This window comes from Gopherus flavomarginatus, chromosome 2, assembly GCF_025201925.1.
Source record: "Gopherus flavomarginatus isolate rGopFla2 chromosome 2, rGopFla2.mat.asm, whole genome shotgun sequence".
Lineage (NCBI taxonomy): Eukaryota > Metazoa > Chordata > Testudines > Testudinidae > Gopherus > Gopherus flavomarginatus.
The window spans coordinates 56840101-56867460 of record NC_066618.1 but is presented as its reverse complement, the minus strand read 5'-3'; the positions used below and the strand labels follow the sequence as shown (position 1 = coordinate 56867460).

The 27360-nt window shown below is 40.1% G+C and overlaps 1 protein-coding gene across 7 annotated transcripts in view; it reads left to right on the top strand.

The window, feature by feature from the left end:
- DGKB (diacylglycerol kinase beta) overlaps positions 1 to 27360 on the top strand; it is a 575083-nt gene that overhangs the window by 281788 nt on the left and 265935 nt on the right. For 6 of the 7 annotated variants that reach the window (XM_050938613.1, XM_050938610.1, XM_050938616.1 and 3 more), the window contains 3 exons: positions 2259 to 2344; positions 4507 to 4596; positions 17514 to 17674. In XM_050938613.1, coding sequence (XP_050794570.1) covers positions 2259 to 2344; positions 4507 to 4596; positions 17514 to 17674 — 337 coding nt within the window. The remainder of the gene's footprint in view (positions 1 to 2258; positions 2345 to 4506; positions 4597 to 17513; positions 17675 to 27360) is intronic. The other variant, XM_050938614.1, reaches the window with a different exon arrangement.

The window sequence follows — 27360 nt, the reverse complement described above, 5'->3', positions numbered from 1 at the left end:
GACAAATTAAGCCCTGGGTGGGGGTCAGGGAAAGTAGCGGAGGCCAGGGGCAATGTAGGTTGGTAGGTGGGGGACCTGGGAGGCAGCAGGGGGCTGGAGCCCAAAACCCCACAGCCGGAGGCTGGGGCCTGCCGTTTCACAGCCGGAGCCCAGGGCTGAAGCCCAAAGCCTGCGTCTACTGCCACTGAGAAGGTGGGGAATTCACTGGCTGGCTGCTCCTCTAGTGTTATGCCCCCGATGTCTCCAGAGGGGGGCATAGCCAAACCTCTGCTGATGGCCCCAGCACCAACACCAAGGCAGTGAATTCAGGAGCAACAAAGAGGGGAGGGGCCACTGTATTTCCCCGACCCTCCATCACAGCCCAGGAGGCTGTGACTGCAAGAAAAGCCCCTAGTGGCTACATTTGAGTAACACTGTACTAGGGGAAAAATACATTACTGGCAGATGAGCAGTCCTGCTTTTATATGTCTAGTCTTTATCAGCTATTTTTAAGGCAATTTTAAAAATCTCATTATATAATGAACACAATGAATTCTCATTGGTCTTATCTCTTTACAATGGTGATGTAAGTCTGAGCATAGAGAATTGAAATGGCTGAAAAAATACATACATATACAGTTATTTTTGAACATAGATCCACTATAAATTAAGTATTTTATATTTTTATTTAACTGTGGCTATTATAGGTAAAGCAATGGTAACTGGACAATTTTCTGAGCAAGTTAAGGATAGTAGGTGTGATTCTCATGTACAGTAAGGCGCATTTTAGTGTTCTGACAGTGCACAGTACACTTAAATTAAGTGTAAATTTAATTCCACTTTAAGCCTACTTTATACTGCCACAGTGGTATAAAGGGGCCTTTGTATAAATGAGAATCAGGCCCAACATTTCTGTCAAACTGTTTAAAAAAATCTGTTCTGTAGATTGGAGACCATAAGTGCCAGTAACATTCTAATTGACTAGAGAAATCTTGATAGACCATATTTATACCTTCCTTCAAGCTATGTTAGAAACTCCATCCCATTCCTTATTTACAATGATGACTTTTACTGTGTTTGAGTGAAACCATATGAGAACCATTACTAACCATTAATGCAAGATTGACAATTGGATTTGTAGTTAATGGGCTGTATGTATACATTCATTTATTCAAAGCCAGAAGAAACATTATGTGAAGTTCATGGTATAACTGTAAAGGTTCTCCAAACAGTGAAGTTACTATGTATAAATATAAGATACTTCAGAGTAGACCTGAACATTCATTCAGAATATGGCTGACCTAAAATACTTCTGTAATTTATGTATTCCAGTTATATTTGTTTGTATTTGTGTGTTTGTGGGGAGGATACAAAGCAAAACTGAAAATTAAACCTGGATATTAACATTTGCAACATGTGCACAATGACGTTAGCACCGTAGCTTCTTAACATTTGTCTCGCCATTATTTATTTGTAGAACTAAGTGAAGGTTACAGGATTGGGCTCTTAAAAACAAACAAATCTAGGATATTTGAATTTTCCTTCCTTTGTTTTCATAATTGGTCTAAATTATGTATTTGTTGACTTATTGAGTATGTGCAGGATATTTTTTGATGAGTGAACAAAATATCATTTGTGTTTCGAACTTTGGAAAAAAATAAGCTATACCACCGGCAAAAATGATGTGATGAACAAAAAGCTGCTACAAATATGAATCATTAAACATGGATGTTCTTAGATCATTAAGCTACAGCTATTTTTAAGTTTTGTTTTGTTTATTTTGCAGTGGGTCTGGGGGTGCACATAGCTAGGTGTTTAAGTGTGTTAATGTAGATATAGAAAAAGCATTTTTTAACCACATGCCTCTGGTAAAATTCACTTTTTAAATTGGACAAATGTAGAATTTAGACCAGGGATTCCTGTTTCTTTCCACAGACCGATAGATTCAAATTTTTCATATTCAGACTTCTTCAATTTGTAAAATATTACAATGTTCTAAATTCAGGAATGAATGTGTTCTAATAATCTAATTAGATTTATTGGATAACCTTTTTTTTTTTTGGATCTTGTTTGTTTTCTGTCTCAAAAGAAAAAAAATCAGCATTGTGGATACAGGTGATTTTTATAGGGAACTGTTCAACTTCCCAGTTTTTATTTGATGAAGCATGGATTTCTTTTATATGACAAATCACAAAGATTAGGCGTCATAAAACTGAAAGACTCATAATGTATAACTGCTTATTTAAATTAAACAAGTACATTTACTTATTATTTTGCAGGTTAAATTTTTTCCGAGACGTTCCTGACTTCCGGGTACTAGCATGTGGTGGAGATGGAACAGTGGGTTGGATTTTGGATTGCATAGGTAATGAGGAGGTTTATTTATATTTGCTCTTGAGCTGTTATGTTTTGGGAGTCCCTTTATAAGATTATTTCTCATTTATCAGTTTGTGGAGCCAACAATTTCAAATATTTCAGTCACTTAAAATGCTGATAGTTAGACTCTTTGAAGTATGAAGTCCATTACCTTTTAAAAGTTATTGTAATTGAAAATAATTAGGAACATCTAGAATACCTGGGTCACTCATTCCCATATGATATTACTTAGGCTATCTACAGATTAGGGATGGTAGAATTTGTTTAATTTTTGCTTCTGTCTCCTTTCTTCAACATGAATCAAACGTGAGCCATTTTCAAAGTTTAGGCCAGTTCCTGCAAGTTCCCTTTCATTATCCCCTCCTTTCTATTACCATATTCTTGCTTTCTCTCTGAGACTTCTCATATACATTTGACAGGGTCTGTTTCGTGGTAGAGTAGGCCTCCAGTCTCTGTGTAATGCCTCAGATTGGGCACATGCTTTATTTAAAATTTTAGATTCCTATAGTTAGTCAGATATTGTGCATTTTGGGAATCATCTAATAAAGGAACCCCTGAGGTCATGAAAGTTGAACTTTGTGAACCACTCAAGGCTTATGGGAGAAAATAGAGACTATTGGCACCATGTGATTGGTTATTCAACCTTAGGAAGGCTGCAGAGAGAAGAGCTGGCGGCGTGCGGTATTAGAGGTCATGAAAAGGGAGTGTGAGCTGATGGGGGAAGGCAGTAAGGGAGTCAGTTGGAGTTTTGATTAGGAGTGCTGGCTAGAATGTGCTGTTGGGAGGTGTAGGGTAAGGCAAATACACCAGAGAACCTTTTGAAGTCAAGGGCAAAGATGGTAGAGAAGACACCTTTCTAAATGAGATAAAACGGTTTTGTAAAAACAAAATAGCCTAATAATCATAAATCATTGTACTTGAATCTTAAACATATTGCCAAAAGTGTGAAGTTTCTAAACTCTTCTCCTATCATTAAGTAGTCGTGGGAAATACCTCAGATTTCTATGCAGTTTCCCTTCTATTATAGTGGAATTATCTCAACAAAATATTGTATTTTGGCTAACTAAATATTGGCTTCCACAGCTTTGAGTATTGCAGACTTAGTAAGCAGTTTTTGGTTTAGTCAAGCTCACTGATGCCAGGAAGAGATTATGAAAGACATAAGCTATGTATATAAAGTTTTGGAAGCTGTCTACTCTGGGAAATAAATATGCTCTTCAGTTTGAATGTCTTTTCCTTTCTTGTCCCCCCCATCTCCACTACCACTGACATAAAAAGGAGAATCATAGTTTGGATCAAAGGAAGAGAAAATCCCAAATCTTTATCTAAGCAGTTTGAGCCTTTTAAACTGAATTTTTATTTTTTTTTCTAAAAAGCTTAGGGTCTTAAAATCCACTTGTAAATACCAAATCCTCCGCAAGCTTTCTGCAAAGATGACAGATAAATTGGTAAAATAACACCGTGTTCCCCTCAGATCTACTGGATGTGTGAACTCCTGGTGAAAATTACTCATAATGTGCACTTCAACCTGTGTAATCAAATAGCTGATTGTTTACTTTATTCATGCAAATATCAGTTTAGGGCTAGGAGTGTTGTTCATTGCTACTAAATGTGTTTTGTGCACATATTTGAAATTATTTGTTGTTTTGTGTTGCTGTAGTTGTGTATTTGAAATATGTGTATCTTAAATATTCTTTCTGGGTGAAATTTACTCCATTTAAAGGGCCTCAAAAGGCGTGAACTTGGCCATGGTAAGAAAAATCTACAAGACTCACTTCTTTGCTTTCCTAGCTGAATGATAAAGCTGAAAGCAACAGAGAGCGTGATGTTCAGTCTTACTGAGATCTTGACTGTCTCTGTTTAAGCCAGATACCACATTCCTGGGTGCCAAAAATACCTGTAGTAATAATAATAATGATGATGTAATTATAGACCTGAATAGTACCAGTTTTGGAGGGGCATCACTGCATCCAATAAAATGCCTGTCTGTGGGAGGTCGAGTTTCCTTTGCAAAGCATGTTTCACTGAACTGTTAGATTTTGATTTAACTCAGTTACCTTATCCATAATTTGAAGTATTACATGTACAACTTGAATTTGGCTTATCGGTTTTTTGTCCCTTTGATTATATATTTTTTTTCTTTATTCACAGAAAAGGCAAATTTGCTTAAACATCCTCCAGTTGCTATTTTGCCTCTTGGGACTGGCAATGATTTAGCAAGGTGTCTGAGATGGGGAGGAGGTAAACACAAGTTAAAATATATTGCGTTACGTTGTTACAAAAGAAACAGAAGTTCACTGAGAAAATCTACTTGCAACATTGTTTTCTCTCTTATAATGTGTGAAAACCCATTGTCAATTTTATTTCTTTAGCCTCTTGGAATGAATTGTGAGTGTAAATATGGAGCAAAACTAGATATTTCTCTCTAAATGGCACATCAAAATTCCTTATAGATAGTAAGGTCCATATTCTATTACTTTGCTTGTAATTCCCATTAATGTCAATCAGAGCTCTATAGACTGAAGGAGAGTACAATATGATCATGAAGGTTTAAAATTGCCTGGCTTTTTACCATTATAAAACAGTAAGTTTAAATGTAGGGAGGGGGTTTATTGCAAATGGCTAATAGCTTATTGTTTTTAATATATTCAGAAATATGAAAGAAAAATGCAAGTGTCAGGCCACACTAAACTAGTAGCTTTGAGATGACTATTCTTCATTGTTCATTGCCTCTTCTCTCATCCCGGTGAAGATTCCAGACAATCAGCGTGTTGGTGCCATCTACCGGGAAGCAAGGAGGCAAAGACTAGTGAAAGCAAGAGGATGTGTCAAGTCAGACCTTCAATATCCTTTGCCTCTTTTCCTGGAAGCATGGAACCTACCTCTCAGCTCTTTCAATAGCCACTTTCCATTCATGGAAAGATGAAAAGAGAAGAGCAAGCACAACCTGAAGAAGAGGGACAAGAATAGGAAGCAGCAAAGAATCCTGTGGCACCTCATAGACTAACAGACATTTTGGAACATGAGCTTTCGTGGGTGAATACCCACTTCGTCAGATGCATGTAGTGGAAATTTCCAGGGGCAGGTAGAATAGGAAGGACTCAGCCAAGACTAAGCCCCTGCTGGTGGCTGTATACCAACTGCACAGGCTTACAACATCAAAAAGGATGTTGGAGAGACCCCTTCATGGAATCCAGCTTTGCAAGCTTTCTCTCACCACAGGACTAATCGCTCTAGCTCTGATTCCTTATTTCATCTAGACCCAGGGGTTTGATCCCAACCTGCTGGTGTCCAGTGGATTTAGTTTGGAATCCAATGCTGATGCCATTTCAACTCTCCCTCAGTCATTCCAGTCTGAATGCAGTCCTGTTTCTGGTGCTCCTCCTGCTTCTGCTGCTCTTTCTTTCTGTTTCCCTCACTCCTCATGCCTAAAATGTAAGTAATTTACAAGGATTATTTTATCTTCCCCATCTTCTCTATCCTTTATTGGTTCCTGGGTGCAGATCTTTGTAACCCCACTCCAGTGCTGGCAAACTCTTCTGCAATGCAGTGACTTTTCTTCCTGCTCAGTGGAGAGTGCTTCTGTCTTTCTCACTCCTGCAAAATTGGTCATAGGTGCTTGATTTCTGTCTGGGTTTTCCTCCTCATTGCTGGGTATGCATGAGCCCCTCCCCCCTAATATTGTCCACTGATGGAAACCTCAAAGAACCATGGCCCACTCCGCAGGAGCAGGAAACGGGACCCCTGCTTATGAAATCCAAGGCAAGCTTGTCATTCATGCCCTCTAACAGATATGTAAGTAGCCAGTGAATTGTGGGACAATGACTCCCTCAGATCTCATGACCCCTAAACCTAGATTTCATCTGTCAATTTTCTGTCAAAAAATAGCTCTCCTTAGCAGGCACCCCTTCAGCACAGCATGCACATTGCTAGCTCCTGCCTGCATTCCTTTATATATTGGACATTGTGAGTACAGCTCCCACATCTGGTCTTTCTTTGGGATCCTATTTCCCTTTTCTAAAAGAGTAGGTAATAAATGAGTATCTTGATTTTCAGATGTGCTGAGTTCCTATAGCTTCCAGTGGGCTGAAGCAGCTCAGCTATTGTCTTACAGAGCAAGATAGTTTAGGTTAAGCAAGGGTAGTTGCTTCCACCTCCACAGGGGCTGCAGCTCTGATTCACTTTCCCTTCCTCCATCTTACTAATTGCAAGTGCTGGAACCATAGACTCAAGTCTCCACATTCTTGCCCTCTCACCAGTCAGAGCAGGAATCTAGAACTCTAGGTCCCAGATCCACAGAGGACTTAGGCACCTAACCCTAAGCCCATTTTTTAAGGCACAACTGGCATCCATAAAACTCCTGCTTTGCTGCCACCTAACTGTGTAGGTGCCTAAACTCACTCAATGCCTACGTTTTTGCAATAAAAGTTCCCTGGCACCTATGTTCCTGCCTCTAGGCATGCACACTGCTGCCTCATTCTAGGAGTCTGGATGCCTGTCTCCTGCCTAAGTCCCAGAGTGATCCACAAACCAAGGGAAGACAGGTGCTCCTCTGCCTAACTTCCATGCAGGGCCTGATATAGCATGCATGTGCAGAGGCCAGGCCCTGCATGCGAGTTAGATAGAAGAACACTTATCTTCCTGTAGTTTGTGATTGCTAGCAGAGATAGGCACCTTCCTGAAGCCAGGAGTTAGGTTCCTATCTCTGAGAGAGGAGGGTGGGGCTTAGGACACACTCCTCTCGTCAGCATCTCAAATTTGCTAGCTTGGGCAGCTCCCTGCCTAGTGTGCTGGCAGTTCACATTCTAAGTTGCCCTTCTCTCCCCATTCATTCTATAGGGAGCTTACGTGCCTGGCTCAGTTTTTGTGGATGACAGTGTTGTTCCTGCGATGCTCCAGACACTGAACATTGGAATGCCTAAGGTTCCTCCATCCTTTTTTTCTTTGTTTGTTTAACAGGAATTTCTGTTGGTCTCTGACATTGGGTAGGACTCATCTTCCTCCTCCTTCTCTCCTTAGAGACTGTTTTCCCTCCTGTTTTTCTGTTTTAGCTCAGGCAGGTTGTATTGTCTGTTGGTTCATTTGGAACTTCTGTTCTCTTGTCAGTCACTGGGTGAAGTTCATTTTAGTTCTTCTACTTCATGGTGACAGGTTACCCTTCAATTGTGTGTGTGTGTGTGTGTTCCTTTGCTGTGGTATCTCTCCCTATCAGAAGGCTGTTTGGAGAAATCTCAATAGCTTACTTGCTACAATGCTCCCTTCTGAGTTACAATGTCTGTCATTTCAGGGACTTTTTAGCTTCCTCTCTGGTGCCTTTTCAATGCATAGTAACTGACTGCTGCCTCATCTTTAGACAGAACAATCTGGTAGGTCAGGCTTACCTTCCCCCTAATTTTTGCTTAGATTTTCTCTCTTGATGGAAGATATTTTTAAATCATTTGCCTTTGCTAATAGAAAGAGGTAAAAATAACTATTACATTATTTAAAAATATTGATGAAAATTTCTTCCCCAAAATGGATCTGCTACACGAATAAGCATGCTTACGCTTCCGGAGAAGGAATGGAAGCCTCAATAAATGGTCCTATATAAGTAAGCAGAACATCATTCACGTATCAGTAAGGAAGTATACCTGAGAGATTGTCTTGTAGGTGCAATTTTAAACAAAAAGAGTTTTATTAGACTTCTCAAGAACCTTACTCAGCCCCCTTCAGCCAAACGTTTTGCTACAAACTTAGAGACAGTATGCATATCTCATGCTGCTGTGTCGTAGGAATGGAATTCCACATATCAGACATTTTGTTCTTAAAGCATCCCTGTTGATATCCTGTATTTTCTATCCTTAAAGTTAACATGCTGGAGTTGGAGATGTCTAATACAATGTTTCTCTCAGCTTTTATGACCATTCTTATTAGATAGCCAAAAATCCCTCTATAGATTTTTTTGAGATCTTTCTATTGTCCCTTAGATTTGCTGCTCTTGCATATTTTCTACAGGGCTCATAGGTTGAACTTACCTCTCCTCTTAGATCCTTTACTTATAGACCTCAGGCCTAACCATCATTTTTCCAGATCAGCACTGAGCATGGGGGTAGGGAGAGGGGAGAGAAAGTTGTGAGAACTGCTTTTATCTGTGATGCACCCTCTCTGTGAGAACTATGACAAAGGTCTTAGTAGGTCAAATACTTGTTCTGTAGTATTTTCATTATATAACACCTTCTCTCTTTGCATCATAGAGAACTTTTTTCAAATATTAATGAGTCAGTTCTCACACATCACCCTGAGATAGATTATTGTGTTCTTGTGATCGTTGTGACCACATGAATGAGTCAATGGTGAGCATGACGCATGGATGTGTGGAGTAACTTGCCGATTGTCTCATGGGAGGTATGTTGCAGTGCTGCTTGCGACAGAGCCCTGTGTGGCTCATGACTTTGTCTGTATGGAGAATCAGATATTGGTTTCACTTTACGAGTGAAAAACACTCTTTTCCCCAAAAACATTGAGTGCAGCCCCATGCCTCAGTTCTCACATCTATTTTTTTCTCCAGTGTAAGAGGGAATGAGAGTTGATACTCCAGCTCAGACTTCTGTTCCCTTATCCTTTGGGAAAGGGGGTTAAATTAAGAGGCATCCTCTCTTTTTCTGCCATCTGCAAGGATCTTTTTCAGCCTTTTGATCTGTCTCCAGATCCCATGACAAGTATTCTGGCCTTAGGCCTTAGAACCTCTTACTGGGATCCCGTCTGTGGGACAGGTGAAAAGAGTTTGTTTATCTCTTTCCTAAACTCCCTTAAATTCCCTAGAAGTTATGCAAGATCAGAGTTTAGAGTGGACATGGCAGTCAGTATCCAGGTTGTTTCCACCTGGCCTTGGAGATTCTTCCCTCCAAGTCCCTGGATCTAGTGATGGTGCACATGTGGACCCTTTTCAATCTCCCCTGATTTCCTCTTTCAGGGCCTAGTCCCCTACCTCAACTCCATCTTCCTCTACTTTATGACCTGGAGGATGAATGAAACAAGTTCATAGAGAAAGGAAGCGTATTGACTTTAGTACCTGCAAGCCTTGATCAAGAACATTAATCATGGGTCTTGATGGCCTTTTTTAATTGTTGTGCATGCAGGCATACCACACCTTCAAGTTTTTTATTCAAAAAGTCTCACTGTTTCTTTTAACTGAGGTCATCGGTGCCTGAAATTCCCCTCTCTGTGTTCAGGTTTCAGCTATCTTGGCCTTCCAGAGTCAAGTGGGATTTTTCATGCCATACTGATGCCTCCATTTTTTTAAAAGCCCTCTTCTTATGGGAACTAGTTTTCAGAAATATTAGTGCTCAATGAGACTTGCCAACTGTGGTCCAAAATTAGGATATGCATGAAAAGTTTCCTTGCATTTGTTGACTGTGAAAGTGGCTCTATTAATTGTTATACTCCTGCTCAGGTTATTGGATAATTATTGTACTCCCTAATTATCACTGCCCAGTTCTCACTAGCCCTAAATTGATTTTGCAATTCCACATGAATGAGTCTGTGTCCCTGCCAACCCTCTGTTTAAATCCCTCCAATTCCTTTGAGCAGAGACTTTTTCTGGGTGTAAAAAGGTTACCTGCACCATATACAGCCCATGAGAAGGATGAAGAGTCTGTTTGTCCATTCCCATGAACCAAGGCACAGGTCTCTGACTTCCGTGCAGCTATCAGTTGTTGACTAAAGTCAATTATTAATCTGATTTGTAGTTGGGGAAGACTCCACCTCTGCCAGTGAAAGCCCACTGTACTCAGGGTATATTTCTTCTTCCTGTGATGAAAAGGCCAACATAATTTCAGTGGAAATCTGCAATGCCATTAAATGGTGATTGCCTTCCACTTTCATCATATACTGTCTACCTTAAGTATCAGAGGGATAGCCGTGTTAGTCTGGATCTGTAAAAAATGACAGAGTCCTGTGGCACCTTATAGACTGACAGACATATTGGAGCATAAGCTTTCGCATGCATCTGACAAAGTGGGTTTTCACCCACAAAAGCTTATGCTCCAATATGTCTGTTACTCTATAAGGTGCCACAGGAATTTTTGGTAATGGGTATTTAAGATAGACAGAGTGTGAGTGCCTTCTACTAGGAGGACATTAACAGCAGAGGCAAACTTAGCTTATAAAGCTCCCCAAACCAACCTCCTCTGATCCATCTGTGTGCTATGTCTGATGATTGTCTGGAATCTTTTTCAAGATGGAAGAAGATGTGGACAAATAACAATGGAAAATTACTCACTTGTAATTCAGTTTGTCAGGTTCCCTCCTCTTCTCCCATCCAGCAACCTTCACTCTTTCCCCTTTGTTCTGAGTTATCCCATCTGGACAGGGAGATACCAGTTTGAAATTTACTGATCAGATGGTGGGAAGAGTCAGTGCTCAAATATTCTCAGCCTTTCACTATTCTTTGCCTCGTGGCTTTCTGATAAACAGCACCGTAATACTGATTTTCTGAACCATATGTAGGATGGGAGAAAAGATGAGACTTCTGCAAACTGAATTACCGGTGAGTGATTTTCCCTTCTCAAAGATACAGACTTCTGGCATGGAGTATAAATTGTGAAACAAGTAACTATGGAACTCAGAGAATCATATGCACTGCCGCTGTATGTGGAAGTTGGCAATATCTAGCTTTATTAGTTCCAAATTAACAGTAAAAATATTCCATGCCACAACATACTAGTGAAGATCACAATTGAAAGAGTCTAGGAGGGGTTTGAATGGCTTTGGACACACTCATTGCAACTCCAGGACTTTGTACCAATCAACGGATATGATTACCTGTGTTCATGGCAACTACTATCTGCAGATTAGTTCAAAACATTCACACCTACTTGGTTTTAAAAGTAAGGGGATCTCAGATCTGATATATTTGCAGAGCTAAAAATAACTGTTGATACTAGTCACCCTCTACCATAACTTTAACATCAAGTAGACCCATTGCTTGGTGTGGACATACGTTTTTACTGCTGACACTGGTGGTGACCCAGCATGCACGTACTCTTGTCTACATGCACTTAATCTTGCTTTGGATTAAGAAGTAGTAAATCCATGGATCTAGGATTGCTGCTGCACAGCCATTTTGTCTGAACAGCATATGAAGTTTGTCAGTGAAGTCCCCTTTTCCTGTTGTGCAGAGTGTAGCTTGTTGTGGCTCTGCAGATGGTAATTAAGTCCATTTCTACCAAATATAATGTATGGCATAGTCAGTATTCTAGTGGAGAGTCTATTTAGTTACCAGAAGTGTCAGGCAAGTGGTCTGCTCATAGGAGTAGACTTCTATATCCCACCTCAGGATCAGGCCTAAGGTATGTGCACATTGGGAAGAGAAAGGGAGGATGCATAGAATAAAAGTGAATACACCATTCTTCATTTATTATACTAACACCACAATTTATTAGGGTTATGGTAAGTAACCCTATGTTCGTGAAAAATCACTGCTATAATTTCTATTTAGGAAACACACATTTCTTTTTAGAAAATACACAGGGACTTATATTACTGCAATCAAAAGCTGAGCATACCAACAGCGAAGAGACTCTTCAGTCTGGAAAGTTCATCCAGAAGTTATCAAAATGTGGAAAATATAGTGCTGATCACTATCCTCCTCAGTTCTGAATGGCTTCCAGGCATTTGGTTGTATTACCACAAATCTCTTTGGAAACTTTGACAAAAGAGATAGACGCATGAACAGAAGTTTTAGTGACTCATAGACTCATAGACTCTAGGACTGGAAGGGACCTCGAGAGGTCATCGAGTCCAATCCCCTGCACTCATGGCAGGACCAAATACTGTCTAGACCATCCCTAATAGACATTTATCTAACCTACTCTTAAATATCTCCAGAGATGGAGATTCCACAACTTCCCTAGGCAATCTATTCCAGTGTTTAACTACCCTGACAGTTAGGAACTTTTTCCTAATGTCCAACCTAAATCTCCCTTGCTGCAGTTTAAGCCCATTGCTTCTTGTTCTATCATTGGAGGCTAAGGTGAACAAGTTTTCTCCCTCCTCCTGATGACACTCTTTTAGATACCTGAAAACTGCTATCATGTCCCCTCTCAGTCGTCTCTTTTCCAAACTAAAAAAACCCAATTCCTTCAGCCTTCCTTCATAGGTCATGTTCTCAAGACCTTTAATCATTCTTGTTGCTCTTCTCTGGACCCTCTCCAATTTCTCCACATCTTTCTTGAAATGCGGTGCCCAGAACTGGACACAATACTCCAGTTGAGGCCTAACAAGCACAGAGTAAAGCGGAAGAATGACTTCTCGTATCTTGTTTACAACACACCTGTTAATGCATCCCAGAATCACGTTTGCTTTTTTTGCAACAGTATCACACTGTTGACTCATATTAAGCTTGTGGTCCACTATGACCCCTAGATCTCTTTCTGCCATACTCCTTCCTAGACAGTCTCTTCCCATTCTGTATGTGTGAAACTGATTGTTCCTTCCTAAGTGGAGCACTTTGCATTTATCTTTATTGAACTTCATCCTGTTTACCTCAGACCATTTCTCCAATTTGTCCAGATCATTTTGAATTTTGACCCTGTCCTCCAAAGCAGTTGCAATCCCTCCCAGTTTGGTATCGTCTGCAAACTTAATAAGCGTACTTTCTATGCCAACATCTAAATCGTTGATGAAGATATTGAACAGAGCTGGTCCCAAAACAGACCCCTGCGGAACCCCACTTGTTATACCTTTCCAGCAGGATTGGGAGCCATTAATAACTACTCTCTGAGTACGGTTATCCAGCCAGTTATGCACCCACCTTATAGTAGCCCCATCTAAATTGTACTTTCCTAGTTTATCTGTAAGAATATCATGCGAGACCGTATCAAATGCCTTACTAAAGTCTAGGTATATCACATCCACTGCTTCTCCCTTATCCACAAGGCTAGTTATCCTATCAAAGAAAGCTATCAGATTAGTTTGACAGGATTTGTTCTTTACAAATCCATGCTGGCTATTCCCTATCACCTTACCACCTTCCAAGTGTTTGCAGATGATTTCTTTAATTACTTGCTCCATTATCTTCCCTGGCACAGAAGTTAAACTAACTGGTCTGTAGTTTCCTGGGTTGTTTTTATTTCCCTTTTTTATAGATGGGCACTATATTTGCCCTTTTCCAGTCTTCTGGAATCTCCCCCGTCTCCCATGATTTCCCAAAGATAATAGCTGGAGGCTCAGATACCTCCTCTATTAACTCCTTGAGTATTCTAGGATGCATTTCATCAGGCCCTGGTGACTTGCAGGCATCTAACTTTTCTAAGTGATTTTTTACTTGCTCTTTTTTTATTTTATCTTCTAAACCTACCCTCTTCCCGTAAGCATTCACTATATTGGACATTCCTTCAGACTTCTCAGGGAAGACCGATACAAAGAAGTCATTAAGCATCTCTGCCATTTCCAAGTCTCCCGTTACTGTTTCCCCCTCCTCACTGAGCAGTGGGCCTGTCATAAACAGATAGCTAAGGGTTAATGTCTCTTACACCTGGAAAGGAGTAACCTGAAACACCTGACCAGAGGACCAATCAGGAAACAAGACTTTTTCAAATCTGGGTGGAGGGAAGTTTGTGTCTCAGTTCTTTGTTTTTGTCTTCTGCCTGTACTCTCTCTCGGCTATGAGAGGATTTCTGTCTCCTGCTTTCTAATCTTCTGTTTCCAAGTTGTGAGTACAAAGAGATAAGACAGTGGTTTATACTGTTTTTTTTCTTTTGTATTTACATGTGTGTAGTTGCTGGAGTGTTTTGAATTGTATTCTTTTTGAATAAGGCTGTTTATTCATATTTCTTTTAAGCAATTGACTCTGTATTTGTCACCTTAATACAGAGAGACCATTTTTATGTATTTTTTCTTTATTTTTATATAAAGCTTTCTTTTAAGACCTGTTGGAGTTTTTCTTTAGTGGGGAACTCCAGGGTATTGAGTCTGTAGCTCACCAGGGAATTGGTGGGAGGAAGAAGTCAGGGGGAAATCTGTGTGTGTTAGATTTACTAGCCTGACTTTGCATTCCCTCTGGGTGAAGGAGGGGGGTGGGGGGGAGCTTGGCCCTCTCTCGGTGATTGTGTTTTCCAGGACTGAAAATAGAGAGGGTGGAATCCCTCTGTTTAGATTCACGGAGCTTGCTTCTGTGTATCTCTCCAGGAACCCAGGAAGGGAACACCTGGAAGGGAGAAGGGAAGGGAAATGGTTTATTCCCCTTTGTTGTGAGACTCAAGGAACTTGGGTCTTGGGGTTCCCAGGGAAGGTTTTTGGGGGGACCAGAGTGCCCCAAAACACTCTAATTTTTTGGGTGGTGGCAGCTTTACCAGGTCCAAGCTGGTAACTAAGCTTGGAGGTTTTCATGCTATCCCCCATATTTTGGACGCTAAGGTCCAAATCTGGGAATAGGTTATGACAGGGCCTACCCTGTCCTTGGTCTTCCTCTTGCTTCTAATGTATTGATAAAAAGTCTTCTTGTTTCCCTTTATTCCCATAGCTAGTTTGAGCTCATTTTGTGCCTTTGCCTTTCTAATCTTGCCTCTGCATTCCTGTGTTATTTGCCTGTATTCATCCTTTGTAATCTGACCTAGTTTCCATTTTTTATATGATGCCTTTTTATTTTGTAGGTCACGCAAGTCTCGTGGTTAAGCCAAGGTGGTCTTTTGCCACATTTTCTATCTTTCCTACCCATTAGAATAGCTTGCTTTTGGGCCCTTAATAGCATCCCTTTGAAAAACTGCCAACTCTCCTCAGTTGTTTTTCCCCTCAGTCTTGATTCCCATGGGACCTTACCTATCAGCTCTCTGAGCTTACCAAAATCCGCCTTCCTGAAATCCATTGTCTCTATTTTGCTGTACTCCCTTCTACCCTTCCTTAGAATTGCAAACTCTGTGATTTCATGATCACTTTCACCCAAGCTTCCTTCTACTTTCAAATTCTCAACGAGTTCCTCCCTATTTGTTAAAATCAAGTCTAGAACAGCTTCCCCCCAGTAGCTTTTTCAACTTTCTGAAATAAAAAGTAGTCTGCAATGCAGTCCAGGAACTTATTGGATAGTCTGTGCCCCGCGGTGTTATTTTCCCAACATATGTCTGGATGGTTGAAGTCCCCCATCACCACCAAATCTTGGGCTTTGGATGATTTTGTTAGTTGTTTGAAAAAAGCCTCATCCACCTCTTCCACCTGATTAGGTGGCCTGTAGTAGACTCCCAGCACGACATCACCCATGTTTTTTACCCCTTTTAGCCTAACCCAGAGACTCTCAACACTTCCATCTCCTATGTCCATCTCCACCTCAGTCCAAGTGTGTACATTTTTAATATATAAGGCAACACCTCCTCCATTTTTCCCCTGTCTATCCTTCCTGAGCAAACTATACCCATCCACACCAACATTCCAGTCATGTGTATTATCCCACCAAGTTTCAGTAATGCCAACAATGTCATAGTTGTATGTATTTATTAGCACTTCCAGTTCTTCTTGCTTATTACCCATACTTCTTGCATTTGTATATAGGCATCTAAGATACTGGTTTGATCTTGCCTCACAGCTTTGGCCTGACCCTCCTTTCTCTCTGCCATTATAGCCCATGCTCCCTCCTGTTTCCGACCCATCTCCCAGGACTTGTTCCCCACTTACCTGTGGGGTTTGCTCACCTGTCCCTGTCGAACCTAATTTAAAGCCCTCCTTACTAGGTTAGCCAGTCTGTGCGCAAATAAGGCCTTTCCCCTCCTCGAAAGGTGAAGGCCATCTCTGCCTAGCAGTCCTTCCTTGAATAGCATCCCGTGGTCGAGGAAGCCAAAGCCCTCCTGGCAACACCATCTTCGCAGCCAGGCATTCACCTCCACGATGCATCTGTCTCTGCCCGGGCCCCTACCTTCGACAGGAAGAATTGAAGAGAATACCAGCTGCGCTCCAGACTCCTTAACCCGTACTCTCAGAGCCCTGTAGTCACTCTTGATCTGCTCAGTGTCACACCTCACAGTATCATTTGTGCCCACATGGATGAGTAGCATGGGGTAGTAGTCAGAAGGCTGGATAATCCTCAACAATGCCTCTGTAACATCTTGGATATGGGCCCCTGGCAGGCAGCATACCTCCCAGTATGAATGGTCAGGGCGACAGATGGGTGTCTCCGTCCCCCTCAGCAGAGAGTCTCCAACCACCACTACCTTACGTTTCTTATTATCAGTGGTGGCAGCAGACCTCCTAGCCTTAGGGGTACGAGGCTTCCCCTCCTTAACTGTTGGGGGTGATTCCTTCTCTCCTGTATCAAGAAGAGCATAATGGTTATTTATTACCACAGCAGGAGGGTTCGCAGCAGGGGTGGAGCACTGCCTGCTGCCAGAAGTAACCAGCTGCCAGTGTCCACCCTGAGCCATCTCCTCCTCCACTGGTGTGTCAGTAGTCCTGTGAACTGGGACAGCTACGTCAGCTGTCTCCACATGGATACTGTCCAGGAATTGCTCATGGATACGGATGTTCCTCAGCCTAGCCACCTCCTCCTGTAGCTCTCCCACCTGCTGCCTGAGAGATTCCACCAGTAGGCACCTTTCACATTGGATGCCACCCCCAGCCTGGATATCAGTAAGTGGAACTTGCAAATTACAGTCTTTGCAAACCCACACCAGAATCTGGGTAAAAGCATCCATGCTTTGGTGCTCTGTCTGGCTACACCTTTTAACTCCTCAGCATACTGTCAAACTTTCTTAGGGCACTGCCTCTGCTCTATCAACCTCTGTACGTATATTTTGAGATGAAAGTATTTTACATGTTAACATTCACTGTATAGCATAAACATGCTACAAAGTTTAGCTTGGTGTTGTCTGAATAGAATCAGGTAACTGCTGGAAAATTCAAGTTAGTAGGTCAAATCTGCTCACAGTTATACTGAGTGTGAATCCAAAGTCTATTGAAATTAATGGAGTTATTTTAAGTTTATACTGATATGGCTGAGTGCAGAAGTTAGCACTGTATTTACATTTGCCATAATTATAGTTACTGGAAGATTGCTGATGGAGCAAAATATAATTCTGTGCTTCAGGTTTTATATGTGCAGATAAAATTTTCCTAATTACTGGACTTAGGAGTTGGAGTAACATCAGCAAAGTTTGTCACATTTATTAAAATTCATCGTGTTCACCCTTTGCTAGGATATGAAGGTGAGAATCTGATGAAGATCTTGAAAGACATTGAGAACAGCACAGAGATCTTGCTGGACAGATGGAAATTTGAAGTCATACCCAATGATAAAGATGAGAAAGGAGATCCAGTGCCTTATAGCATCATCAATAATTACTTTTCTATTGGCGTGGTAAGAAAGTCATGCTTAGCCTTAAGTGATATTTTTTTTCTATTCTGAGTAAATGTGTGCATGCATGTCTCAGAGTGAAGAATGACTGACTAGAGATAATTTATGATGTAATTTTGCTAGTAAAATGAATACATAGGTGACTGACAACAATTTACATAAATTTCCTTACACATTCAAACTAAAATTATTTTTCAGGATCTTCCACCCACCTACATATAGAGGAGAAAATCATGTTGTTTTTAATGGTTTATGAGCAGCTTCAGTACTAAATTAAGAGTGTCACTATAAAGACTCTATAAAATATAAAAGAAGACTAAGCATTATTAACACCTCTTAGTCATCTTGTCTGTTAATATTCACACATTCAAAATCATGCTGAAGAACAATGTGTGTGTGTGTGTGGGGGGGTGTTCATTAGTACTTCTTTAAGTATGCTGCTTCTTCCCCTTCCCCTCTCCTTTACCCTCCAGTTCTGCTATCAGATCATCACGGTAGTTCTCAAATGAAGAGAATCTTTTTGGTTGAATCCCAGACCTGTGAATTCACAGAATCTTCCATTCTGAAAAGTACTTTGCACCATCTCTTCCATATTGTGGCCTGTTTCTGCTCCATGAGAGTCAAAGGGGAGGGTGGGGGAAGATTGCCATTGACTTTATTGAAAGTAGGATTTGGTCTCTGGGTTTCTTAGATCACCAGTAGGTATGGGTATGGGTTGTTCTGAAAGATTCATTCTTGGTACAGGCACTGCTAAGTCTGACTTTTTCCACATCTTCACTGTAATTTAGATGAATGTCAGTCCAGGTGGCAAAGTTACCCATTATTTGGACAATGCAGCAGCTTCCCTGATAAATGATCCAGGATATTTGGCCTTTCTTTCTTCAGAGGATCCCTGGATGGTCAACAATCTGCTCTCAAATTTGCTGGGTCTCCAACACAAGCTATAGGATACAGTCTCTTCCCCTTTTTTAGCACAGGGGATCTGTGTTCCATTGCTATGAGGGCAGAGGCTCTGCTAGCTACCAGACCTCTTCCCAGAAGCTCAACAGCTGGCTCCCTTCCTATGGCTCCCCACTACTGCGGAGCAGGGCTACTCCAGCCCAAAGCAGCTCCTTGGCCCCTTTCACCTTGGTGTCGCCTTTATCCACCCCATCACAGGGATAGAAGAGAATGTTAAGTATGTAAGCAGGTTATGCTATTCATGTTTAATTTTCTATCTCATATAAATGTGACAAAAGGGATGTTAAGATAAACAGCTTCCCAATTAAGTGTGATATAGTGTGATTATGTATAGGAACTTAGAACTCTACTTTCAGGAAATGCTTGATGAGAGAGAATAGCACGTGTGGAGGAAGAAAACAAGCCTGAATGCTGCACTGTCTTGGCTTTCTCTCTTTTCATGCCTGAACACTGAATGCATACCATTTTCACAGGAGACAGCAGAAAAGATTCCAGCGGCTCAGGGTGGCTCTGCACCCTTCTCCCTTCCTTCCTTCTTGTGAAAAGTGGGTTGGCTCCTCCTCTCTCCTCCTTTAATCCTTCAACAGCAGGCCTGGGAAGGAGTAGAAGGAGCCACTTCTGGAGTTTCCCTGCCCCAGGCTTGGGGCTGGGGGTTGAAGAGCCCCTGGAAATGGCCTCCTCCAGGGCTATGGCTGGGGATAGTGAAAACACTGCTACGGCAATGAGAGAGCTTCTCCTGTTGGCATAGCTACCGCTTCTCATGGAGGTGGATTAACTATATTGACCGGGGTGGGCGGGGTGCTCTCCTGTTGACATACACTGTCTACACCAAGGCTTAGGTTGGTATAACTGCGTTGCTCAGGGATGTGTATGTTACACTCCCCAGGTGACACATTAGTATAGACTTGGCCTAAAGAGCTCCTGGAGCTCTAGAGGAGCAGGGGTGTATGGCAGCAGCAAGGAACAGATGGGTGGCAGTGGGCAGGGGGTGCAGAATTGGTGGGAGGATGGATGGGCAAAGTTGATGTGGGGCTGGGGACCCACATATTAATTGATGGGGATCTGAAGGGGCACAGTATCAATATGAGTGGGGGATTATCATTAATTGATATGGGGTTGGGCAGATGTGAGACTGGTGAGGTGTCATTGAATTAATTAGTTGGCATTTTGGGACTTTGGGGAAGCTGGAAGCCCCACATCATTAGGCAGCATTTCATACAGATTTTTGTAATTTGATCTCACTCAGGTCTTCTACCAAGAACTCCTGAGCGAGGACCAAAATCCCCTTATTCTGTAAATCTGGGAGAGTTGGCAACACTGTAACTACCCCACATGTGCTGGGGATGAGCAAAGGGAGTTCAGAAATCAGAAGACAGATCAGAAACACCTCATCATCTTTTAAAAAACAAACATCTCATGATTTTGGGGGTCTGACTCAAGATCTTTCAACTCTTGGGGTAGATATTTCTGCTTCCTGAAAGTGTGTAGCAGTGAGAACACTAAGAATTCCTGGTGACACCACTATTTGGAACAAGGATCACCATACACACAAGTGATTCCCAAACGAGTATCCTTCAGCAATATCCAGTTTTGTTGGACTGTCAAAGGGAATTTTGCATTCACTGATATCTTATATTTATTTTACAACTTCAGATTGTTTGCATAAGTGGGTAAGTAAACAAATAGGGCTTTCTTAGAGTAACATAAATGACAGGAGCCTAAACAAGAATAAATTCAATGTATGCCCCAGAATGCATTTGTGTAGCTCCAATTTACATCAGTTGTAGCTGCTCATGCACCATTATTTTATTTTGCATTTATATATATAATGCTACTGTAGGATATGGTGCTAAGATTTGTGCTAAGATTAGACTCTTACAGTGGGATTTCCAAAAGCACACTTAGCACAGTGGCAACTATTGTATATAATTGCATTTAATTTAAATGCAGGGCCAGCTACCTTCCTTTCACACAGGGTATATTGAGGTCCAAACGGAACCTTGTGACAGTGCAAAAATGTTAAGTGCTACCCTTCTGATTTGGTGGCATTGTAAACACACTTAGCACCATTGTAAAGATGGGTGCTGAAGACTGGTAGATTTGTGACTTTATCTCCAGATGTAGACCTATTGGTCCATGTGCAAATGGCAATGCACATACTGCAACCAAAGTGAATAAGATTTCTTTGCTAATACGAATAGATACTCAGCCCTAATGCCAAAACAGTGCTTGTGCTAGTAGAGCACCTTAGCCCCATTCTGTTTTCACAACATGCAATATTGATTTCTTAACAACTATTAATCATCCTAGTAAATTCTAATTTGGATAGTTTTCAACAAAAAAAATCTGCATTGCAAGTATATATGAGTAAGGAAGTGAGAAGATTCAAAAATATCTGGAAATATTCTCCAGGTTCCATGAGAAACAACTCAGTATTACATGCTGTTTTAAAAAAAATAACCAGTCGTCATAATGAGTGGAAGCCTCATTCATATTAGTACTGTTGATGAACTGAAATCAGAATATGTTTCCTGCAAAACTGTCAGAAGGTAGAAAAGGTTCACAACAAAGACAAGTGTATTTTTACAATACATAATATATTACCAACCAAATGCACTATCAAATAGATATTTGCACAGTCATGATTTAATCTCCCTCAGCTTTAGCAAGTCACTAACAGCCTCTTATTCCACCAGTGTACAAAAAAACAATGTGACTGCTTACTTCTTATAATCATAAATTTGAAGTTATGGTTCTAGCTCCCCATCACTATCCCCTAAGTTGTCAGCATGCTCTTCCATTACATTTTCTTAATTCTTTTCAGCAGAAGCAGAGGAAAATCTCAGTTAAAACAACTTGGGTGCATATTTTACTCTTGTTCTATAGGCGGACTTCCTACTGACATCTATGGGACATTTATGTAGAGACAGGATTTTTAATCAAAGGGCTAATATAGATTTTAGTCAATAACGGCAGAGTCTAAATATGATAGTCATCTAGCTAACAGTAATGATCTCATAGTGTACTGTTCAATCTTATACTCCACCTACCTCTTTCAGACTATACTAATTCCTACAAACTACTATATTATCATTTATAATATTCAGATACAGTATTATTTTTAGGTTTGTCTTGACATGAGTTTGTGGAAAATAGATTCTGTCAAACAATTGTGTTACATATTACAAGTTTGGTTGATAAAGGTAATAGTGTTGATGTAATATACTTAGCCATCTGTAAGGTTTTTTATTTGGTACTTCACAACATTTTGATTAAAAAAGTAGAACTATATAAAATTAACATGGCACGCATTAAATGGATTAAAAGCTGGGTAACTGAAAGGTCTCAACATGTAACTATAAGCAGGGAATTTCTAGTGTGGTCCGGAAGGGATCAGTTCTTGGCCTACACTGTTAAATATTTTTATCAATGACTTGGAAGAAAGCGTAAAATCATCACTGAAAGTTTGCAAATCACACAAAAATTGGGGGAGTGGCAAATAATGAAGAGGACAGGTTACTGACTGAGAGCAATCTGGATCTCTTGTTAAGCTGGGTGTAAACAGTTTGCACTCTAACATAGCTAAGTGTAAATGTATACATCTAGTAACAAATAAATACAAGGCAATACTTATTAGGCAATGGAGAACTCTATCATGGGAAGCAGTGTCTGAAAAAGATTTGCAGGGGGGTGGAGAATAATCAGCTGAACATGATCTCCCTGTGCAATGCTGTCTCCTAAAGGGCTAATACAATCTGTGAATTTATTAACATGAGAATCTTGTGCAGGAGTTAGAGACGTTTTCTTGCCTTTTTATTTGACACTAGTGTGACTGATGCTGAAATACTGCATCCACTTTTGGTGTTCATAATTCAAGAAGGATGTTGATAAATTGGAGAGGGTTCAGAAAAGAGCCACGAGAATGATTAAACGGTTAGAAAACCTGCCTTGTAGTGGTAGACTCCAGGAGCTTAAATCTTTTTAGTTTAACAAAGGGAAGGTTCAAGAGTGACTTGATTAGAGTCTATAAGTATCTATATAGGGAACAAATATTTGATAATGGTCTCTTGAGTTTAGCAGAGAAAGGTCTAATACAATCCAATGGCTAGAAGTTGAAGTTAGACAAATTCAGTTTGGAAATAAGGTGTAAATATTTAACAGTGAGGGTAATGAACCATTGGAACAATTTACCAAAGGTTGAGGTGGATTCTCCATCACTGGCAAATTTTATATCAAGATTGGATGTTTTTCTAAAAGATATGCTCTAGGAATTATTTTAGAAAAATTCTGTAGCCTGTGTTATACAGGCAGTCATGTCAGATTAGCACAAATGATATCTTCTGGCCAGAGAATCTATGAATCAATTAATCTACAAAATAACTAGGAGGCTGAAAAGACTGTTTCTTATGGTGATCAAAGGGACTCTTGTTAGGGGTAGCGGATAACCTCTGTACCAATTAAACAATTCAGCAAAGCATTGAAGTATGTGCTTAAATTCATCAACAAAGCACTTAAACTTGGTTGTGAGTTTATCCTAATTCAGCAAAGTATTTAAGCATGTGCTGAAATCCCATTGATGTCAGTAGGATTTAAGCACATTCTTAACATTGTGTGACCTTAAATCCCATTGATGACTGAGAGATTCATTCACATTCTTAATTTAAAGCCAGTGCTTAAATGCTTTGCTGAATTGAGATGAACATAAACATGTACTTTGGTGCTTGCTGAATCAGGGCCAAAATGTGTACTGGTTGCTAATAGAATGCTATGATATTTTGCATTATTTCTCTTATCAGAAAGAAGATTACGCTACAAAATAAACAACATCATCCCTCTGATACAATGCACTTCAGATTTTTTTTAAAAAAAGCTAAATTAGAAAAAGAAAAGCTCATCTACGAGCAAATGTGATTTTTTTTAATAAAAAGTGCCATATTAGTAAAGGATAAATCATATGATAGACCTCAATCCTGCAGCCTAATCTTTATGAACCCTTTTACCCATACAGAGTGTTGTTGATGGCGGTGGGGCTCTGACGTGGTGCAAGAGTCCATTCATATAGATCCTGTAGTAGGGTAGAGCCTTGAAATAATTGCTTCAAATATACAGTTAGTGTCAGTCTAATCTTTAACTGGCTTGTTTAATTTGACCATTAAAATAACTAACTCATTTAACAAATTTCACTTGTTTGTTTCGTTGAATTGTTCTTACTCCACTTTGATTAGCTGTAGTGAAAAAGCCAATGTACATTTTCCCCCTCAAAAAATAGCTTTTTTGACCAAAGCAAAAAAACAAACAAACATCCCAACAAGAAAAGAACAGAAGCTGAAAACTGAATTCCTTTGGTAGACATTTTTAGTTTTTGGTTGTTTTTTTTTTTTGTTATAAATATATGTTAGGTTTTGTTAGACAACAAAAATAAATGAACTATAAAGGCTCTTTAATACGTCCCCACCCAAAAAAGTGGTGGTGTTTTTTGGAAACCCAAAAAATGCAGTAAATTCTGGAGATTTTTTTTTTCAAAATTTCCCCCACAAAAGAATTGGCATTTTTTAATCAGCTTTACCATCCCTATCTGCTATAATGATCTGCGGTTCCATATGTAAAAAGTAAAGACCTTTTAGACTGTCAGTCCATCATTTTGCAAATCAGGATGATTCCCCACAGCACATTTTCTAGTCTTTTGTACAGTTTATAATACAAAAAAATACCAAGCAGTTGTACTTCTACAATTTCCATTGCTTATTTTTCTTGCCAGCAGGATATTCTTCCACTAAATCTGCCAATTTTTTCCACCTTTTGGTTACATACCATTGGTCCTACATAAATCTCTATCACAGTCAGTAATTCCTCTTCCCGCTATCCCAAAGTACTGTGTGTGCTTGCATATTGTGTGCTATCAGGTACACATTGCAATTACCTGAAAAGTATTGTAGGTTTGTACTGTGAGGGCTAACCAGACCAGTGTGTGTCTATAATGCCTATTGTTTCCCTTCATGCTAGCACTGAAGTGAATTGAATAACAGGAGATATATATATATAAAATATATATATGAGTGTGTGTGCACACGCGCGCATGCATGTGCATATAAATATACAGAAGAACCACAATTTTATGAATACCAGTCATACAAATGTCCAGTTATACCTACCCATTTTTCCCAATGCGGGAAAAAGATCTCATAACAGAAGTAAAAACAACAAGGAATCCTTGTGGCACCTTAGAGACTTACAAATTTATTTGAGCATAAGCTTTCGTGGGCTACAACCCACTTCATCAGATGCATTTATGCCCAAATAAATTTGTTATTCTCTAAGGTGCCACAAGGACTCCTCATTGTTTTTGCTGATAGAGACTAACACGGCTACCACTCTGAAACCTATAACCAGAAATGATGTAGATAAAGAACAAGTCAACATCCTTTCACATTTTGATACTTCAGTGCATTGAAAACTGTTTTGTAGTGGTTTAGCAGACAAGAAGAAAGTGATACAATGAACCACATTGAAACTTATGTACCATGTTTACCTGAATTTTGAGATGTTAAATTTTAGGAATTTTTCTATTTCATGAACTCTTCAATCCTGAATTAGTTTAAAAAACTCTCCCTAACCCCAATTTTTCCCTTGGTATTCTAAATAAATGATCAATATTTGCTTACAAGTAGATTAATATATTGGTGAGCAGTTTGAGCAAAAAAAGGAAGTTTGTTTTCAGATTTAAGAGTGATTTATGCAATTTTTATCATTGATTGCTCATTTCTGTCATATAAAGTCATTCTCACATTCCACAGGCAAAGACAAGAAGGTGAGTTGTTTCCTATAATCAATAAAAACTATAAGTAGAACTCTTGGAAAAGTATGCAGCATACTCCTAAATCCTTGTCTTTAACTTGTAAAGAATTTTGAAAATACAATTTATAGAATTGTTCTGAGGTTATTTATATTACATTTAATGATTGAGACAGTTAATTGTATTAAATTCAATGTAGAGAGATGTTGTGAATAGAAGTACAGAAAATTAGACGTAAGCTTTCCTATTGTTTTTTACATCTAACTTTAATTTAGCTAATAGAAAGTTTGAAACTTGCAAAGTCCTTTTGTCTTATGCAGGGTTGGGTGTTTTGTTTTTGTTTTTTTGTTTTGTATTTTTAAAGCTAGATGTTACAAAACAATTTAGCCAGCAATTACAGTGTCACAAGTGACAATGATAAATGAGAGTGAATGGCTAAAGACATTAATCTCTAAAAAAGATTAGAACACCTCCTTAGGTAAATGCAACTAAATCAGCTATGTAGTGCGTAATTAATTTACACATATATTAATCTAAGTACAATATTACTCTTTATATATTGTGACAGACCCAGACCAGTGGGGTACAGGAGTGTGGTAGAAGGCAAATATACTGGCCACTGGATTAATAGTTTTCTGTTCCCTGAGTGACCAGAGCAGGGGCTGTGCTAGAGCAATCAGGAACCTTCTAGAACCAATTAAGACAGGCAAGCCAATTAAGAACATACTAGAATCAATTATGGCAGGCAGACGAATCAAGACATCTAGTTTAAAAAGGCCCTCCCACCAGTTAGTGGAGGGCATGCAAGGAGCAAGGAGTGCTACTGGAGGACTGAGGAGTACAAGCGTGATAAGGCGTCAGGAGGAACATCCTGCAGTGAGGATAAAGAAGGTGCTGGGAGGAGGCCATGGGGAAGTAGCCAAGGAGTTGCAGCTGTCACACAGCTGATACAAGAGACATTGTAGACAGCTGCTATCCACAGGGCCCTGGGCTGGAACCTGGTGTAGAGGGTGGGCCCAGGTTCCCCCCATCTCCCCAACTCCTAATCAGACACAGGAGGAGTTGACCTGGTCTGTGAGAAACACCAGAAGGGAAGATCTAATTTGGAAAGGGATCTGGCCTGTCCCCAACCCAGTAGCTGGGACAACAGAGACTGCGGCGATTGTGTCCATTTCCCCCATGCTGGTCAGTGATGAGGTTAGCTGAGTGAATGGCAGAGTTCAGCCTCTTGCAGAAGCGGCCAAACTGAGTGCTGCCGTGAACCTCTGAGGTGAGCAAATCCACCAAAAAGAGCAGGACCCATATGGCAAGGCAGAGAAGGAACTTTCTCACAATATGTAAGGTATTGTTATCTCCATGTGAAATTTTTAATGTACTAAGTAAAGATTAACAGTGTATCATAGTTCTTCATTCATATTATTATAAAGTGTGATGTATGTTCCTCTTGTTAATGTTATTCTTAGTAATTCTTGAAGGAAATGTGAAGTGTGTCCTTCCATATATGGCATGTGTGGTTGGTTTTTTTTCATATATATAAAAAGAAAAGTGTGTGGAATTGTATCAAACAGGGGACTTTGCATCTCCCTCTAGTCCTTAGGCTGATTTCATAATTCCTCTTGTTAGTAATGGCATGAATTCTGTGAGTCCAAAATAAAGTGAAGGGTCAACAATAACATATATCAAGATCAGGAATATTGTGGTTAAGCAGGGGGTTTGGTGTTGAGTCTCACTGAGCTGTAGGTATGAAGAGGCTCAGATAATAGAAAAAATGGCCTTGAAGAAGGAGGCAGAGATTGTGGGAGAATATACGAGTGGAAATGGAGGTGAAGTAGAGAAACTAAGGCCAAGGCAACATATTTATAGAAAAGAGCATGGTGTTCAGAAAGTGAGCTAGTCATGATGAAGTAGAAGATGAGAAACAGAACTGAAAGAGACA